The sequence below is a fragment of the Haliotis cracherodii genome, unplaced genomic scaffold (genome assembly GCF_022045235.1).
Source record: "Haliotis cracherodii isolate W230 unplaced genomic scaffold, xgHalCrac1.p SCAF_8, whole genome shotgun sequence".
NCBI classification, from domain to species: Eukaryota; Metazoa; Mollusca; class Gastropoda; order Lepetellida; family Haliotidae; genus Haliotis; species Haliotis cracherodii.
This window is the reverse complement of record NW_027266341.1, coordinates 53,132,458-53,149,771: the sequence shown is the minus strand read 5'-3', so window position 1 is coordinate 53,149,771 and position 17,314 is coordinate 53,132,458. Positions and strand designations below refer to the sequence as shown.

Genomic DNA, 17,314 nt, shown 5'->3' with positions numbered 1-17,314 from the left:
GGAAATACAGCACTACTGAGCCTTTATTCAATGTCCAAGCCATGTATGTGTTAAGGGAAAGTTATACATCGGTGTTGAGATATGAGAATAAAGTGAGAGACACAAAAGTGTGTTTGGAATCATATATGGAATTGAATCTTGAGCGAGCAATTGGCGTATGTAATTGTGTATGGGTATAACGCATTTAGGCTATAAACTATTTCAATATAGAATAGTTGTCTGATGTATTGTAAGAGAGTCAGACACTGGTTTATAATTAACCCGCACCAGAGCGTCATGGTGATCATCTCCCAGATGAGACCTTCAACGATCTCCACCGGGTCACTGCGTCAACTTCAGGCAGGTCTTGGTACAGTTTTTGAGAGATGTATTCCGATATGAAAATACATGCACAGGAATGTCATCATCCAGTTTCACTGTAATATTTCAACTTTCGACACTACAGCAGTTAGAAGCAGTGTGTCTTGTTGAAACGTCAGGCTGATCTGTGGACGCCATTTGCCCACGTTGTCTAGGACTGCAACAGAATACATACATTCAGATTAGTCTCTCCTCGCCTTATGGAAAAGTGTAGATGTCCGATAGAATATTGTATGAGAATCAGGGCGATCATCTCCCAGATAGAACCTTGCACGGGCTCTGCTGGATCTCTGCGTCAACTTCAGGCAGGTTGGGATACAGTTATTGGGAGGTATATTCCGATATAAAAATACACAGGAATGTCATCATCCAGTGTCACTGTAATATTTCAACTTTCGACACTACAGTAGTTATTAGCAGTGTATCATGTTGAAACGTCAGGCTGATCTGTGGACGCCATTTGTCCACGTTGTCTAGGACAGAATACATACATTCAGTTTAGTCTCTGATGGCATTATGAAAGAAACGCGTAGATGAATGCGTCCTGTGTTATGCAATGAGTTGGGGCTTTTCTGGCGAGATGATGAGTTCCTTGTATGTCTGGTCTTTCCATTATACCCTTAATGACACTGGAGATATATACCATATTGTCATTGATTAAAACCGAGAAAGAAGAAAGTTACCCCGTTTAAGCAAAATGTTCGAATGTAAATAATTCATGGAATAATGCCTATAATATCTCGTGAAGGAAGATTGAAAACAAACGATTAATTTGATGATGACACAAATGTTTGTGATATTTGTTCGCTGAATATTTTGGAAGTCCCAGAATATTTAGTGACCCCAATGAATCTAGATTCTAGAATTTAAGTGTCTTTGAAACGTGTCCAAAGCATAAATCATATGAGGTCTTTAAAGGCATTTAGAAGTGATACACATAAGGAAGAGAATATATGGATGTCAACTTCTTTATTATGAGGAACACAACGTTTCGGAGTACGTATATGCCTACTGCTTCATCAGGTGAAAGATGAAGGGTCACCTGATGAAGTAGTAAGCATATACTCCAAAACGTTGTGTTCCTCATAATAAAGAAGTTGACGTCCATATATTCTCTTCCTTATAAATCATATGGTTCAGTGGAATGATTGTTATAACCCCAAAATAGACGGGCCCTTCACTTTGAACTGCGAATGAAAGGAGTTTAAGCCAGGTCTCGCGTATGTGAAAGACATTGTAAACCGTCAATCCACAGTGTGGACATCAGCCCTGGTGATAAGGATAGTATGACGTACGGTATGTAGCCGTGGCAGTCTGTTGGGTGTTGGCGCAAACATGTACCAACATCGATCGTTGGTAAAACAGAAGGCGGGGATTGTTTAGGCACCATTCTGTCGCAGGTTCCTCATGGGGGAGTGTACTTTCCAGGTGAATCACGGCCTTCAGGAGAAAATCTAATGGGATCGGTTTCCGGACATTTTCCTTCACGTGGAGACCCAAACAGAACCCGCAGATGGCATCCATTTTGTCTCAACGGCAACCGCATCTCAAGGAAGGTATGACCTGATCTGATTCCATTGGGTCCCCTAATCTCTAGTGGGTTTGGTAGGAAGTGTGAAGTACTATAATCCTTCCTGCGATTCAACATAACTTACCCGTTGATTACAGTCGGAACACTGGGGACATGTCTCGCAGACACTTGACTTCTGCAGTCTACGAGGATGGTAGGAGACCACAGTGCTATCATCTGTAAAACATAACACATTATAGGAGATCACAATGTTATCTGTAAAATCGCATACATGTTTAACGACCACATTATTGGTTACCTGTAAAACAGGATTTGGGGCCACGGTGGTGTCATATGTAAAACAGTACATGACAGGGGACCACGAGGACAGATTACAAAAAATCTATGACACTTTAGACTTTTTCGGGGAGACTCGGAATGGGACGGACTTAAACCTAGGTCGGGTCGGAAGGAGGTGAGACATATGACAAGTTCAGGATCCCATAGACCAGTCACAAAACAACAACAGATTCATACCCACGAGAGGAACAGACCTAGACAGACTAAATATCATGGCTGACTCATGTCTATAATCGTAGACTAAAACATAAGGTACATGTATATGTAGCATAGATTAAGGCTGGGGTAAGGTAGGGTGAGGGAAGTAAGTTGCAACCAGTGTCATAGTTGTTTGGTTTAAGTGAAATCTGATTACGAAAACCAGCAATAGTCTGTGAAAAAGTTGTTTAGTGCTTAATTAAGTATCGTGTATCACTTTAATGTATCAAGGTCATCTGCGAGCCAATACATGTTGTCATAATAACATGATTATATCCTTTCATGCAAGTCAAATCCAGAACCCCGATTATGTTTCTAGGTTTCTAGGTTTGTCAGCACCATACCCGTGCTCGTGGGTTTCACCGAAGTGGTAAACCTGCATCACTTCGGGCTTTCCTCCCACATTAAGCTGACACGCCGTCATATAACTGGAATACTGTTAAAAGCGGCGTTAAACCCAACTCACTCACTCAATCAAATCTGACATTTACGCAACGATGGTGTCAGTTATGTCATGTTGTTATCATGCTACGTAGCTTACAAGTGTTCAAATGGGTACAGTAATATTACCACGGAACTTACCCGGCTTGTAATAGTCCACCATGGAAATGTAGGCAGGTTTGTTCTTGGCCACCATGTTCACCCTGGAGCAAGACAGCTTCATGCATGTAGAGGTCTTCCCAACCTACACAGAATACATAGTATGTTTGGCGAAGGTCCATGACTTAATGACGCCATGGGGATGTTAAACTCACCCACAACAGGAGATCTTACGGCATTGTCAACCCAGCATAGACATTTTCTGGATATCATTGGCCAAGACTTTTTGTTGCAGAAGACAACTATTCAAATTCCAAATTATTCACAAATATTTGCGAATATTCATTGATTATGACATTCAATGTCGGAAATGTATACACATATGTCCACAAGTCTGTAGCACAGTAAAGATTTACCGAGTCAAAGTAGGCGACGACTTGACCGTCAGTCTGTTCTAGGCGTTTAAGTCCCGCTATGTTGCCTGCACTGGAGAGATCAGCTGTAAACCCGGATGGAATCTGGATGGTCTCAACACACATCCCACTCGAACCGTCCTGGAGATGTCTGTGAAAGAAAATATGTTAAAGTTACTGCGACCTTAATTAATCAACTGACAGATTGTGGTGACCACATGTGGAACAAGAAGAGGTGCCTTTTAAAACTAATCTTGCTATTCAGAGAGAGAAAAGTATTCCAGTTATATCACGTTGTGTAAGCTTAATGTGGGAGGAAAATGCACGGTGATGCAGGTCTTAGACGTTTACCACTTTGGATGAAACCCACCAACTCGGATTAGTGCTGAAAAACCGAGACATATATGAGGGCGCACATGAGATTCAAACCCACGATCATAGGTTTTTGACACGGAACAGGGGTGCAAAACTGCACAGTGACGAGTGGCACTTTACACGACTTGGCCACCTGTGCACCCCATATTATAAAGACATGATAGAAAAACATACTTGGCACATGTCATGAGAGTGAAGCCGTTGATGGTGTCGTCGAGGAGAACTGTGCTGACATCAAAGACGTCACTGTCGTCAGCCACAGACTCTACGTTGTAAAACAGGCCCAGCTAAGAACGAAAGACAATATGGTGTGAAAATATGAAGACGACAAATTAACGTCAAAAGTACCTGTTTATTTATATGCATGTCCTTATGTCTGTAATTTGTTAGGCATGTTCACACAAAGATATTGTACCTCAACAACAGCAAAGCCAGTGCCTTTTGCGGAAACCTTCAACTCGGGTGGAATGGATGTCAGCTGAAATTAAGCAAGTGAATGGCTCATAAACAGTACAAAACCCATCATACTGACACACTGTTCAACAGAGACAAAGCTGTACTTACTATAAATTGATCAATTTTTTTGTTATAGTTTAAGACAGGGCTACTCGCTTTATTTCATATCGCATTTTCGGCGAGGGGTCAACGATCGCATAAATTTGGTGACGCATTAATTTCATAATTTACAGTATACGCCCGTGATACAGAAATGATAGTAGTTTGGCTAATGGCAGAATCAGTCTACATTTCAGACGTTGACTTTTGTAAGCGCCGTGACACAACTGGCATATTGTTAAAAGCGGCGTTAACCCCAAATTACCCACATATAAATTTCGACATGTTATGTTATCGGTATCGATGAAACTGTGTAGGGGTAACTAACGTCGATGCTCTGTAGGACGAGGGCGTTTTTGTTGTTGACGGTGATGGTCCTGACTTCATCCCCGGCTGTGAGTTGGAGTCTGACGTTGTAGTTGTCAGGTTGCGCGCCAACCATGAACAGGGTCAGAGCCTCGAGGGCCACAGTCGTATCCTGAAGCATTTCAATGATGCAGTCTCAGATCCATACCAATATACAATGGTGAGTTACAAATCACAATGTACTATGAAGACTCTTCTGTGGGGATTCCAGGTAAAATTAGTCCCCAGTAACATGTGCCCAGAGTCGTCTGAACTGGATTGGATGGTCAGACTTGGCTGATTGCATGTCATTAAGCCCCGATGGCGTGTATATCTGCTTGAGCTGTCAGTCACTTGTTTGCCGGGTTCGGGCTAGATTATTTACAGGCCACCATGATACAATTAAAACAATGACTGTGGCAATCCCTGTAAAGACAAACACAATTTTAGCAGTCCACACGTGACAAAAAATGATGACTGTGTGACAAAATGACACTGTTGTGTTTCAGTATCTCATGCTTAAAAACACGGAACATCTTAAATTGACCTTTGTGGCCATTTTGTCAATGTTACATGTGTTCTCACAGTGTTTAAGTACAGGTTGAAAAATGGCACAGACTACTGGCCGGGCAATTCTTGGAGGCAATATGGAAGAGATTGTAACCACTGGTGACTTTTGCATTCCAATCTGACTGAAACTGCACATAGCTTTTTCAGTTTCGTACTTGGACCTGGGGCTTCAAATAGAAAAGATCCTTCAAGAAGAAATAGAAATATTTACTTGCCATTTTTGAGTTCTAAAGTTCAATTGTCACCTGAGAGGATATAAATCCACCCCTTGGGTTCCTCTGTTCCGACAGCCAGCGCATGATGCCCATTCCAGGGCTGAACTTATTGCGGGAGACGAAGGTCATTAGGCCGTAAGCCGTCGTCAGTATGTCGATTGGTTCAGATTTCACTTCGGTCTTTTTCTCGTTGGCATCAGTATTGACATCCCAATACATCTTACCACCTGCACAATACAGACATATGATTGGTAGGAGTTTTGGAACTACTTTGGATTACCCATGGTTTATTTATGAGCTGTCAACTTTGGTTCAGGACTTTTGTTTCAAGAATTGTATACGTAGTTCTATGTAATACAAGATGTGATAAGCATTTCGTGAGTACACAAACATATCCTTGTCAATAAAAACAATATTAGGTGAAAAGGCGTCAAGACCAATGAGAATATCGGTTTCCCGGTTCAATTCTCAACGTCCATGCACGTTAGGCGTTTCACAAATTGAAAAGCCAGACAAGTAATATCGGTTAAGTAAGGTCAGACCCAATACTTGGCATATGGTTACAAATGTTTCGACCATGAATGTGATTATTGTCATGTAAAAATAAATGTACTCTTCTAAGAAGCAGATTGTCATATTGCTGACAAGGGAAAATAAATAGTTAAACATGAAGTGAAGACTTCTAAGAGCCTGGTAAAGGCGAAAGCTCACCCTTGTTCTTAGCCATTTTCTTGAGCTGAAGGAAGGCTCTCCCAGAGTATCTGCTCCCGGCTTTAGACAAAGCATATGTGGTGATGGCCAGGGGGTACTGGGCCAAATGCTGAAAGTCCTGACTCTCAAGGTACGTCATAGCTTTCTGCTGTATGTCCTGGAGGCGTGAGCTGTTGACCTGTAACAACCAAATAATCATATCTTCTGTGATATATTGTCAGATGGTTACTTGTGAATTTTCTATCAGTCGTTTGGGTTCAGCTATTTCATGAGTTTGTTTTGTGTTAAACGTCCCGTTCAGCAATAATCCAGCTACAGCATATAGGATGGCAGCCTGAAAACAAACAGTCTGGACCAGACAAACCAGTGATTGGTTTCATGAGCAGTGCCCCTCGCCATCAACAAAGTTTATACGACCAGCATACTAGGTTGCTGGAGACGGGATAGTTATGTTATCATTTAATTGTATATCATGTTAGGGAGTAGAAATCAAGCTGCTTCCTGCATATCCTATTGGTTTGTTTTTGGTTAAACGCTGCATTCAGCAATATTCAAGCTATATGATAGTGGTCTAAAAACAATCAAGTCTGGACCAATCTATCCAATGACTGGTTTTAAGAGCAACGTCCCTCACCATCAATCAAGCTCATTCGATCTAGATATTGGTTCCTGGAGACGGGATGCTACACCGCCGACGCGTTGGCTATCATTTAATTGTATTTTATTTCGAGAAGAGGACAATCATCAGAATGACCACTGAGCTTGCAACCGCTTGGCTCTGATCCAAATGGCACTTTAACAGACACACATTCATTTTTGTGTATATTATGTTAATACATGATAATTTTATTAAATGGATCTGTTCGTTAAAAAGAGTTCCATGTTAAATACATTGTACCTGCAACGCTTGAAGAAACGTCTCTTACCCGTGAACCATTGTGCCCTGAAGTCTCCACAAGGGCAATCAGCACGTAGGCAGTGAGACCTGGTCCGGAGCCCTTGGTACCCTGTAACCGAGTTTGGGAAGCTAATGTTGGTATACCACTTTACCTCAAGATAGTCACGCTATCTGTATCTGTCAGTTATTTTCATAGCTCCGTGAGCCGTAAACGGTCCTAATTAAGACGAGATTTTGAAACAAAATATGAATGACCAGTGACATTAGCTATGCGGCTAAGTATTAGTTATTAGGTGCATCCCTCCTCTTTTTCAAAATCCTGGATCTGCCTCTGTAACATGAGATTATCTAACCTGTAGCTGTTTGTCAATAACTCTGCCCGGTTCCACGAAAGTGCCATCACTCGTCTGCATGTCTGCGAGAAAGCTGAGGGCTTTGTCAATGGTGGAATTGTCGACGTAGATGTATTGGCGAGCCTGGAATAGGGACTTCACCACGAAAGACGTGAGCCTGTTTAAAAACAGTGGTACAAAATACAGGTGATGAAATTATTGTCTTAAATTCATAGGTAATCTAATGACATGGGCCACTTGTATGTTAAGATATGATGGCTTAAACAATTTTTGTAATGTAAAAATTGTGTTAAACGGAAATCGCGATTTGTTTTTAGAAATGTGCCTGTGTCGTTTTTGTTTTATAAATTATGTACATAACTGGCTTTTTAATAATAGCCTTTAAGTCAAATCAATTAAGTTTGCCTTTTATCCCATTATTGTTTATTACATTCAAGTCAATGAAATAACTAGCGTGTAGATGAAACACTTCATTGGGTATCATCAGTGAGTGTTAAAGCACTGATCAGACGGGCAATAAACTCGTATTAGACGCTGTGCAGATGTTTGCCTGTTCAATTTTCCTTGGATCATCTAGATTTGCCATGAGTTTGTTTCTCTGTTTGTCAAACGTCTAAGACCCTTCTAAGACTTCGAACCCACGATCATAGGTTTCTGCCTTACCCATGGGACGCAATTCTCCACAGCGAATTGCAGCGCCTTGGACGACTGGACCTCCTGATCACACAACATTACATTGAAGACAGACGGCGACAGGTTTAGGGGAATAGATCGCATAAGGTTTGGCTTCAACTAGTTTCCTTCCATCACACCATCTCTCACTCACGCAACCCTTACTGATTCACGTGTACCTTATCTCTCTTTCTTACCACACACTTCCGGCCTCATCTCGCTCCCCGAAGGTACTGAATGACCCGTCACTTCTCTGGTAGGACAGTTGACGTTGATAGCCTGAGGAGAGAAAAGGCCTTCTTAAAGTTTTCTGCTGTGACATGACTGAAGGTCAGGTGTATTGTGCAGTTAAGTGCCTTTAGTGTATGTTAATGTACATGATGTAAGAAATAGGACTTCCCTTGAACGACAGTGAGACCACACAGAATCGAATTGGTAAAGATTTATTTCCCTTGGCAGTTTGAATAGGGTTTGTCATGTACAATGATGTATGGGGAACATTTCCTGGATCAAGCACAATTATCATGCAACTCTAGTCAATCAGCATGCCACTCACCAACTTCCAGATAGGACTTGATCTTATCCTCCAACGCCCTTGTCATTTGTTCGGTCGCTTCCAGGTAGTTGGCGATGTAGATATTGGGAGCAAACTTCAGCATGTTCTGTTCCCCACATCCAGTTGGCAAGGACAGGAGGTTTTCCATCCCATCAAGACTTGGGCCAAGCAGGTCACCTGTAATGGAAAATAGTTGACCAATGGCGTATTAACCAACCAACGTTCATTTAATTAACGCAGCCTTCGTGTGCAACATGCCTGTAACTACACCAACATGAATATCACGTGTATCAACTTTTGACCCAGAGTTGTAATAAAACCACCTCTCAAGTTATTAATGGGAACATCTTTTATTTTTCAACAAACCAGTGTAACTTGACTATCCAAGTCCAAGTCACTGTGACATAGCTATAAGCAACCAACTGTCGCTGTCATGAATTACCTTCATCAACCAACAACCACCAAGTTTATGTCAAGTATCTGCCAAGAAATAGTTATCAACCAAGTACTACCAACGAACTGTCAGGAAATACCTCTGTCACACAGAAATTATCAACCAAGTACTACCAATGAACTGTCAAGAAATACCTCTGTCACACAGAAATTATCAACCAAGTACTACCAACGCACTGTCAGGAAATACCTCTGTCACACAGAAATTATCAACCAAGTACTACCAACGGAGTGTGAAGATATACCTCTGTCACACAGAAATGATCAATCATGGATGACAAACGCACTGTCAAGAAATACCTCTGTCACACAGAAATTATCAACCAAGTACTACCAACGGACTGTCAAGATATACCTCTGTCACACAGAAATGATCAATCATGGATGACAAACGCAATGTCAAGAAATACCTCTGTCACGCAGAAATTATCAACCAAGTACTGCCAACATACTGTCAAGAAACACCTCTGTCACACAACAACTATCAGCCATATGCTACCAACGAACTGTCAAGAAATACCTCTGTCACACAGAAACTATCAACCAACTATCATCTATGTACCACTAATTAACTCCAACAAAGGAGTAATCAACTAACTCCAGAGTCATTGTCACTGATATGCTCAGTGTCGACTTACCGGTCACTGTGAGGCGAACTCTTTCAGACCCCTCAACAAATCCAGGTGGAAAGGGAACCTTAATCGTCTTGGAGAACGTACTGTCTGATGTCAGGTCAACGAGAATAGGCATGTTTTCTTCTTTGCGAATACCTTCTGCCTTTTTGAAAAAAATGTAAACAATCAAATTCTATATCATCTGAGGTGACTATTGCGAAAGTAATCTTACAGGAATTAACGTTCTCTTTGAGTGCAAAACATTGGCATGTTTTTTTCCTTTTAGCCATGTCGCTGTATTTGATCATATCATAAGACCAAAATCTGCAAATGAGAGAAGTGTCCCGTAGTTAATAAACGAGTTACGTCGACCATCAATGTCAAGAACCATTTTGAACCTATTCCTGTTTACCCAAACTGGCTCTCATCACACATGTAGGTAAATTCATTATGGTGTTAGTGTATCTTTGGTCATCTTGCTCATAGCTGATGTTCTCTTTCAGTTCAAAACATTTTTTATCTTTATTCCTTTTAGCCAGCCACTGTATTTGATCATGTCATTAGCCCTAAATCTAAGTGATAGAAATGGCTTGTTGTTAGTCACATACAGACGATCATCAATATCCAGAACAAATTTGAACCAATTCCTGTTGACCCGAACTTGCCCGCAGCTTACCCTGTCCTTTGATCGTTATGTGACAGATTGCTAAACACAATGTATTAAATAATTCAATTGAACATGACATTTTGTTTGAATAGTTACATTTATAATTATGTCCTTCATTGACAAACCTTCACTCTCAGTTGCCTCTTGACGGCGTCAGCTGCTGCTGGGGTTCTGGCGGAGACCTCGATGTCGACATCGCCAATGATTGAAGGAACTATTGGAAAGTACACAGCTTTGGCTTCACCTGGGCCGACCAGATACGTCTGAAGCTGTGGTTCAGTGGTCAGGTTTTCTTCACCATCAGAACCAATAACGACACTCTGGAAACCGCTGTTTTTCTTAAGCTCAACGGTTACCTGTAAAAAGGTAATTTGACGAGATATCATACTTAATATGTCCATTCTCTCCCATTTTAGGTATATATTATTCAAATCACTTACCTAATAATAGGATAAGGGACTTGGCACGTGATGTATCACAAACTTTTGTAGAAAAGCAAAATGCACGAAACATTCCTAAATAAGAGGTTCGCAAAACGGATAATCATATCCTGCCTCGTCCGTTGGCCCTCAAACATGTGAAAGATGTGATACAATGACTCTTATAAACCTTCGGTGACGTCGACTCATAGTTCTACACGGGTTTTTCTCCTTTCAACAGTACCGTATTCGACATAACAAGCGCCCAGGGCGCTCTCAAATTAGAAATAGAGGTCTCCTATTAGAATATAATTTTGGTATAAAAAAAACAGAGTTGAAAGATCGTTTATTTCGTGGTTTATGCTGACAGCCTGAAATGTTTATATAAAACAGATATATTTTTCCAGAATTTAATTTCCAATAATTAAGGATGCATATAACACACGTATTATACAGGAATAAATAAGTCTTGTGTACATTGATCAATCGGTAGGTGAGATAATTGGGATTGTTGACTAGCAAATATATTAGCAAATATTGCCGTGGGCGCTTATAAGAGCGGGGCGCTTATTACGTCGAACACGGTATTTGGAGCCAATCAAGGTGAGAGCCCGGAGCGACTTTGAATAGGGATGTCTTACTTTGAAGTTCTGTTTCTTTTTTAGTAAGACCTAAGGTTTTACTTTGATTGAATAACACCTGCTTTGAGGTTTTACTTTTGAACGTATCAAAATCGCATCTGATGTTGATTTGTTGACTGGTTGAAAGTCAAGAATTTTTCACATGAAACTTCGATGGTGTGAAACCACAGATATCATGTTCAGTATTGTTACCAAGAAATAGGCTACACACCTTTCAGCCATGTCGGGAACGCTTTAACCACTGGGCTACCTCACACCCCGACAGCAGTGTGTACGAAGCCTCATGCCACACTTCTCTGATATCAACGTAGACAGTGACCTACCTCTTGCAATGAGGGCAGGTAGTTGAAGACGTTGGCCTGGAGGACCACCTGCTCCCCGCGCACCACGGACAGCGGCAGGTTCAGACTGACGAAGAAGGACCGGAACACTTGAAGCTGTGCAACATAGGAATACAAACGTGGGCGAATGTGACTGATTTTACGCCATTTGGCATATCACGACGGGGAACGTCAAGAATGGGTTTCCTAGTATAGTTTACCGATGTGAGCAATCGAACCCGTGTATACACGATGCCATTGAGAAAGTGGTAAATTGTTAGGTATTTCATATTTGGGATTACACTCTTTGTGAAGTACAGATTCTAGTACTAGTAAAATGGCATCGTGTATTCATGGCTGTCGGCATGGGAACCGTGTCAATTTACACTTCTCAGAGGGGTAACACAAAGTACGTGATCTAGACTACCAGTTTTCGGACTTTCATTTTGTGGAAGCATTGGTGGCTAGGTGGGTTAGATCGCTAACTTTGTGTGCTGGCGATTAGGTGCCTCGCTGTTAGAGTGTGGGTTCGAGTCCCGGATAAGACTAAACCAAAAAGAACAAGAATCTCTACTATACAAAGACAGTGTCATTCCAAATATAACCGATGTGAGATCGAACCCGTGTCTATACGACATGTGTCAACACTTCTAGTCAACACATAGGGCGCCTTCAAAACATTATAGGAAGATGGGTGAAGTGTGTACACGTTGGAAGTTCATAGCCATCAAAATATGGTGGTAAAAGGTCTCAGCATATTGTTCTGATATATATTATTTCTTATGAGCATACACTAAATAGGATGCTTAGCTAGAGTAAAGAAGTTTGCGAAAGACGGATGACAGACGTTCACTAAAATCATAAAGTCATATAGGACAATACGCAGAAAGTGACGTGGATTCTTACAGGTATTACATGTTAATAAATATACGAGATTGTGGCTTTATGTTCACCTTCGCCGAGGTAGGTGTTACTCCGAGTCCGGAGCGTGGGCTGATGGCGAAGGCACTGGCCACCCAGGATGTAATAGTGTCAGGAACAGTTGTCTGGATCGATGTCCGGCCGTCCTTCCTGCATCACAATGAAACAAGAACCGGAATCCTTGCAACAATCATTATCTTTTCATAACGACGCCAATCTTGTTGCTATGACTTTTTTAGGGGTGGTTGGGTCGCCTTTTGGTTAAAGCGTTCGCTTGTCACGCCGAAGACCCGGGTTCGATTCCCGACATGGGAATATTGCTGGAAGCTAAAAGCGGCGTAAAACCATACTCACTCACTCACGCTATGACTTTTCCTTGTCTCGTGGTTCCTTGAATTCCTACCCAACTACCTCTGCTCCAGATGTTATATGTGAGCATGATTTATATTTACCAAAAAGTAACCATGTATTGTAATCAAAGAGGTTATTGAGGTTATAGTAAAGGTGGACCAAAGGTTGACCGGCGATTGATTAACTTTGCCACTGTGATATGATCGCCACAGTGGGTAGCTTATGTAACTCTGTAAGAAATGTATGGTGTATTGTTTTAGAGGCAAGGCCATGTGACAGAGGAAGGGATCCAGGTTGTGTACCCCCAGGCGTTTGAGTTGAGTGAGTTTTGATTTTGAGAGTTAAGACGGGTCCAGGGCCCACTTGCACAAATCGATCGTAGTGGTAAGTCTATTGTAAGCCTATGTTAGAGTATGGGCGTTACTATCATCTTAGCGCTAAGATATCTTTGTGCAAGTGGGCCCAGCGAATCGCGGCGCCTTAGACGACTGGGCCACCCGATCCCCCTTGAGTCTTGTGATGTATTCGGCCATGTGGGTCATTTTTGAGAGACAGGATAATGGAACTGTATTACCTCCCATGCTGTCTTGATAAGATCTGCGGGGGGGGGGGGGGGGGAGCCGCGATTCGCTGTGCAGAGTTGCGTCCCTTGGGCACGCCAGAAACCTATGATTGTGGGTTCGAATCCCGGTTCGCCCCGATTATGTTTCTAGGTTTGTCAGCACCATACCCGTGCTCGTTGGTTTCACCGAAGTGGTAAACGTCTGAGACCTGCATCACTTCGGGCTTTCCTCCCACATTAAGCTGACACGCCTTGATATAACTGGAATACTGTTAAAAGCGGCGTTAAACACAACTCACTCACTCACTCACTGATAAGATCTGCACAATGCAGCTGGTCATGTTCTCGCGGTGAAAGTAGACTCACCCGACTGTGGTATTCAGCCACAGCCACGTCTCCGGGAAGATCTCTCTTACTCTCTCTACCTTCTTCAGAACATGGGAAGTGGATGGAGCGGATTCCCCTGCCCTGGACTTGCTGGAAACACGGGGGCGTTTGGAACGTCGTGATCCCGAACGACCTGTTATGACAATAATTTGTGTTACTGCTTTTCGAGGTTACGTTTTCTCAAATGGCACACTGTTAATGAAATGATCACATTCATCTAAATGTCACTAATCGTCAAATTTCAACTTAAGTTACTTTTCTTCAATGTTTTCTGTCATCGGATATTATGTTTCATTCAATGTTACTATTCTACTAATTCTGCTATTCATCCCATCTAACTTTTCATCCATTATTATTCATTTTGTGCATCCCTGAATTCTTCAGACCGCCTCCGTGGTCTAGAGGTGGAGCGTCCGCCCGGAGATCCCCGGTCGCGTCACATCAAAAGACGTTAAAGGATAGTACTTGTTATTACCCTGTCTGGCGCTCGGCATTAAGGGGCTAAAACAAGGACTGGTCGGCTCGGAGTCAGTATACTGTGTCTGAGTGGGGTATTGATGTTAAACTGGTGCATGGTATCTCAGTGGCCTAGCACTATAAATCGGCATCAGTCCGGAAGAGTACCAGCAGCCACACACACGTGTATGAACGTCGCTATATAAGTGCAATAATCTTGAACGCCACGTTAAATCCCATTTCGCTTCACCTCACCTACAATTCTTCAATGTTTCCTGTTTCATCCAATGTTACTTTTCTGATACTTTTACTATTCCTCCCGTACAACCATTCATCTATTGTCACCATTCATCTTATGCAAACTTTCATCCATTGTTACTGCACACCCCATCAGCCTGACCTTAAAACCCATGCCACCACTCATCCCATACAACATTTCATCCAATGTTCTACCCAACGTTAGTATATCCTTCCGTTGTTACAATATATCCATTTTTATAATTTTTAATTTGATGCTACTTCGGTATATGGCTGTACCTTTTACGATGCGACGTACTGTTATTCACTTAACATCAATTTAATATACATTTAAACTGACGTCCAATAGAAACTTAACCAACTGAAAATATAAATTTCAGACAAAGTATAATTTTTTTTCCATGAAGTCTATCTAAAACAGATAACCTAAATTCAACAATAGTGTATGCAGAAAATGTTTATCGTCTGTTACATGTTTGCGAGATAACACGCGAAAAAGTGAAAAACACGTGCACCACGGACAGCTGCAAATGCACGTGCGGGTAAGGGTATATAAAACGATTACAACGGCAAGTCAGACATCCACGGTGATGAAAAAACACATAAGAAATGCCACGACTCACAGTCAAACAACGTGAACGAGCCTTCGGTATGGTACAGATAGGAGCCACCCACGCCCATATTGCACGAACCTTCGGTTGCTCCCGTGTTGCCGATACCAACTTGATGCAACGTTACAGACAGACAGGGCGGACCGCTGACAGGCCAAGAACAGGCAGACCCAGGGTGACCATGCCCCATGATGACCGGTACTTGCGTACCTTGCACCTCCGAAATCGCTTCCTGATAGTGACGTCATCGGCGAGGTCACAGGTCACAGGTCACAGGGTTAGTAGACAGACAGTGGCCAGGAGACTCAGGGCTCATGGAATCAGGGCTTTTAGACCATACAGAGGACAGCTATTGACAGCGCAACATCGTCGTCTGCGATTGAGCTGGGCCCGGACTGTACAACGTTGGCAACGACGTGACTGGCAGAGGGTTGTCTTCATTGACGAAAGTCGATTCTGTATGTTTAGGGCTGATGGAAGACAACGTGTTTACCGCCGAAGGGTAGAACGAACGGCGGCGTGTTGCGTGAAGGAGGTCGTACCATATGGTGGAGGGAGTGTCATTGTGTGGGGAGGGATCTGTGGGCAGGAGAGGACACCGCTGGTCATCGTTGACGGAAACTTGACAGCTCAGTGTTACATGGATAACACTCTTCGTCAAGTTGTCCTACCATTTCTCCAACAGCAGCCACGTGGTGTCATTTATCAGCATGACAAAGCTAGAGCCCATACAGCCAGAATTGTCACTAACTTCCTCGCAGCCAACAACGTCAACGTCCTGCCGTGGCCTGCATGCTCACCCGACATGACCCCCATAGAACACCTCTGGGACTTGATGGATCGTCGTGTTCGCAACGACCACACTCTACAGCCAACCGGCAAGAACTGATCTTGGCCCTCCATGAAGAGTTTGTGCGTGTTTTAAGGCATTTGGTGGTCACACACGCTACTAATGACTTGTTATTGAACTTGAGCGATTGTTTATGTACTCTGCCTATTGTCCATGATTCTGAAAGCTCGAGTTTTCTACCACACCCAACTTTGAGGGGCTCTGACGTCATTCTCGGTCGCGGTATGATTGTCATTTTCAGTGTTGATTATGTTGATATATTGATCCTCTCAATACACTTTACTTCATGCATGTATGTTTTGTTGGTTTTGAGCAAGAGCGATTTCAAACTCTGTTTAAGTTTCTTTTGGACGCCAGTTTATATTAGGTTTCATTCTATTTCATTCTCGTCCAAGTTGCTTTCATCCAATTGGTGTATTCATCCTATGCTACCTTCAAATAATGTTACTATTCATCAAGATGTTATTCTTTATCTTGCTTCTTCCATCCGTCTCAAGCGCAGCTTATTCAATAGCATATTCGCAAACACACGCATCTGATTACCAACTACAAGCCCTGGTGTAATGTTGCTTGGTTTTTATAGTCAGAAGTGTTGATTGTAACTGGCAGAACTTTTATGAGCCCCTCATAAATATGGTTATGAAATTCGTGAGCGCATTGATCTTAATAATGAGGCCTATTATTTAATGGTGCTGTCACATATTTGCCCAACTGTATTGTATTTTGTTGTTGTAATTCTAACAATGTCTATTGCAATATAATTTGTTAATATTCTACATCTATCTTGTGTGGTTATTTACTGATTTCACAGTTTATTTCTGCATTTATCGAATCCTGGGTTAACCTTCGCATTACAATTTTGGAATCTGCACTTATCACTAGTTCCAGTAGAAACTACATTGATATAAATGGCTTGACAAAAAACTCACCCGAAGTTCTAAAATTATATTCACGCCGCGTATCTCTAGCCAAATAGTGCAGTTGTGCATCAGTGATGACAATGACTCCAGCTCTCTGCAACATCACATTATACAGGGAAAAAACATGTAAAAAACATCCACTATACGGTGTAAAACATATCTATAGCATCACAGTATGGAGGGACATAATGTATTCTACAACATCACAGTATGGAGGGACTTAATATATCTACAGCATCACAGTATGGAGGGA

General features: G+C 42.1%; 1 protein-coding gene across 1 annotated transcript in view; it reads right to left on the bottom strand.

Moving 5' to 3' along the window:
- LOC139449653 (CD109 antigen-like) overlaps nucleotides 1–17,314 on the bottom strand; it is a 33,511-nt gene continuing 16,197 nt past the window's right edge. The window contains exons 18-36 of the mRNA XM_071231133.1: nucleotides 17,071–17,155; nucleotides 13,946–14,099; nucleotides 12,699–12,816; nucleotides 11,749–11,862; nucleotides 10,491–10,721; nucleotides 9,723–9,861; nucleotides 8,632–8,808; nucleotides 8,273–8,354; nucleotides 7,404–7,560; nucleotides 7,079–7,159; nucleotides 6,153–6,330; nucleotides 5,472–5,668; nucleotides 4,640–4,789; nucleotides 4,172–4,234; nucleotides 3,931–4,043; nucleotides 3,385–3,532; nucleotides 3,011–3,113; nucleotides 2,016–2,107; nucleotides 1–517 (exon numbers count right to left, since the gene is read on the bottom strand). Of these exons, the coding sequence (XP_071087234.1) occupies nucleotides 512–517; nucleotides 2,016–2,107; nucleotides 3,011–3,113; nucleotides 3,385–3,532; nucleotides 3,931–4,043; nucleotides 4,172–4,234; nucleotides 4,640–4,789; nucleotides 5,472–5,668; nucleotides 6,153–6,330; nucleotides 7,079–7,159; nucleotides 7,404–7,560; nucleotides 8,273–8,354; nucleotides 8,632–8,808; nucleotides 9,723–9,861; nucleotides 10,491–10,721; nucleotides 11,749–11,862; nucleotides 12,699–12,816; nucleotides 13,946–14,099; nucleotides 17,071–17,155 (2,388 nt within the window). The 3' untranslated portion in view covers nucleotides 1–511. The remainder of the gene's footprint in view (nucleotides 518–2,015; nucleotides 2,108–3,010; nucleotides 3,114–3,384; nucleotides 3,533–3,930; nucleotides 4,044–4,171; nucleotides 4,235–4,639; nucleotides 4,790–5,471; nucleotides 5,669–6,152; nucleotides 6,331–7,078; nucleotides 7,160–7,403; nucleotides 7,561–8,272; nucleotides 8,355–8,631; nucleotides 8,809–9,722; nucleotides 9,862–10,490; nucleotides 10,722–11,748; nucleotides 11,863–12,698; nucleotides 12,817–13,945; nucleotides 14,100–17,070; nucleotides 17,156–17,314) is intronic.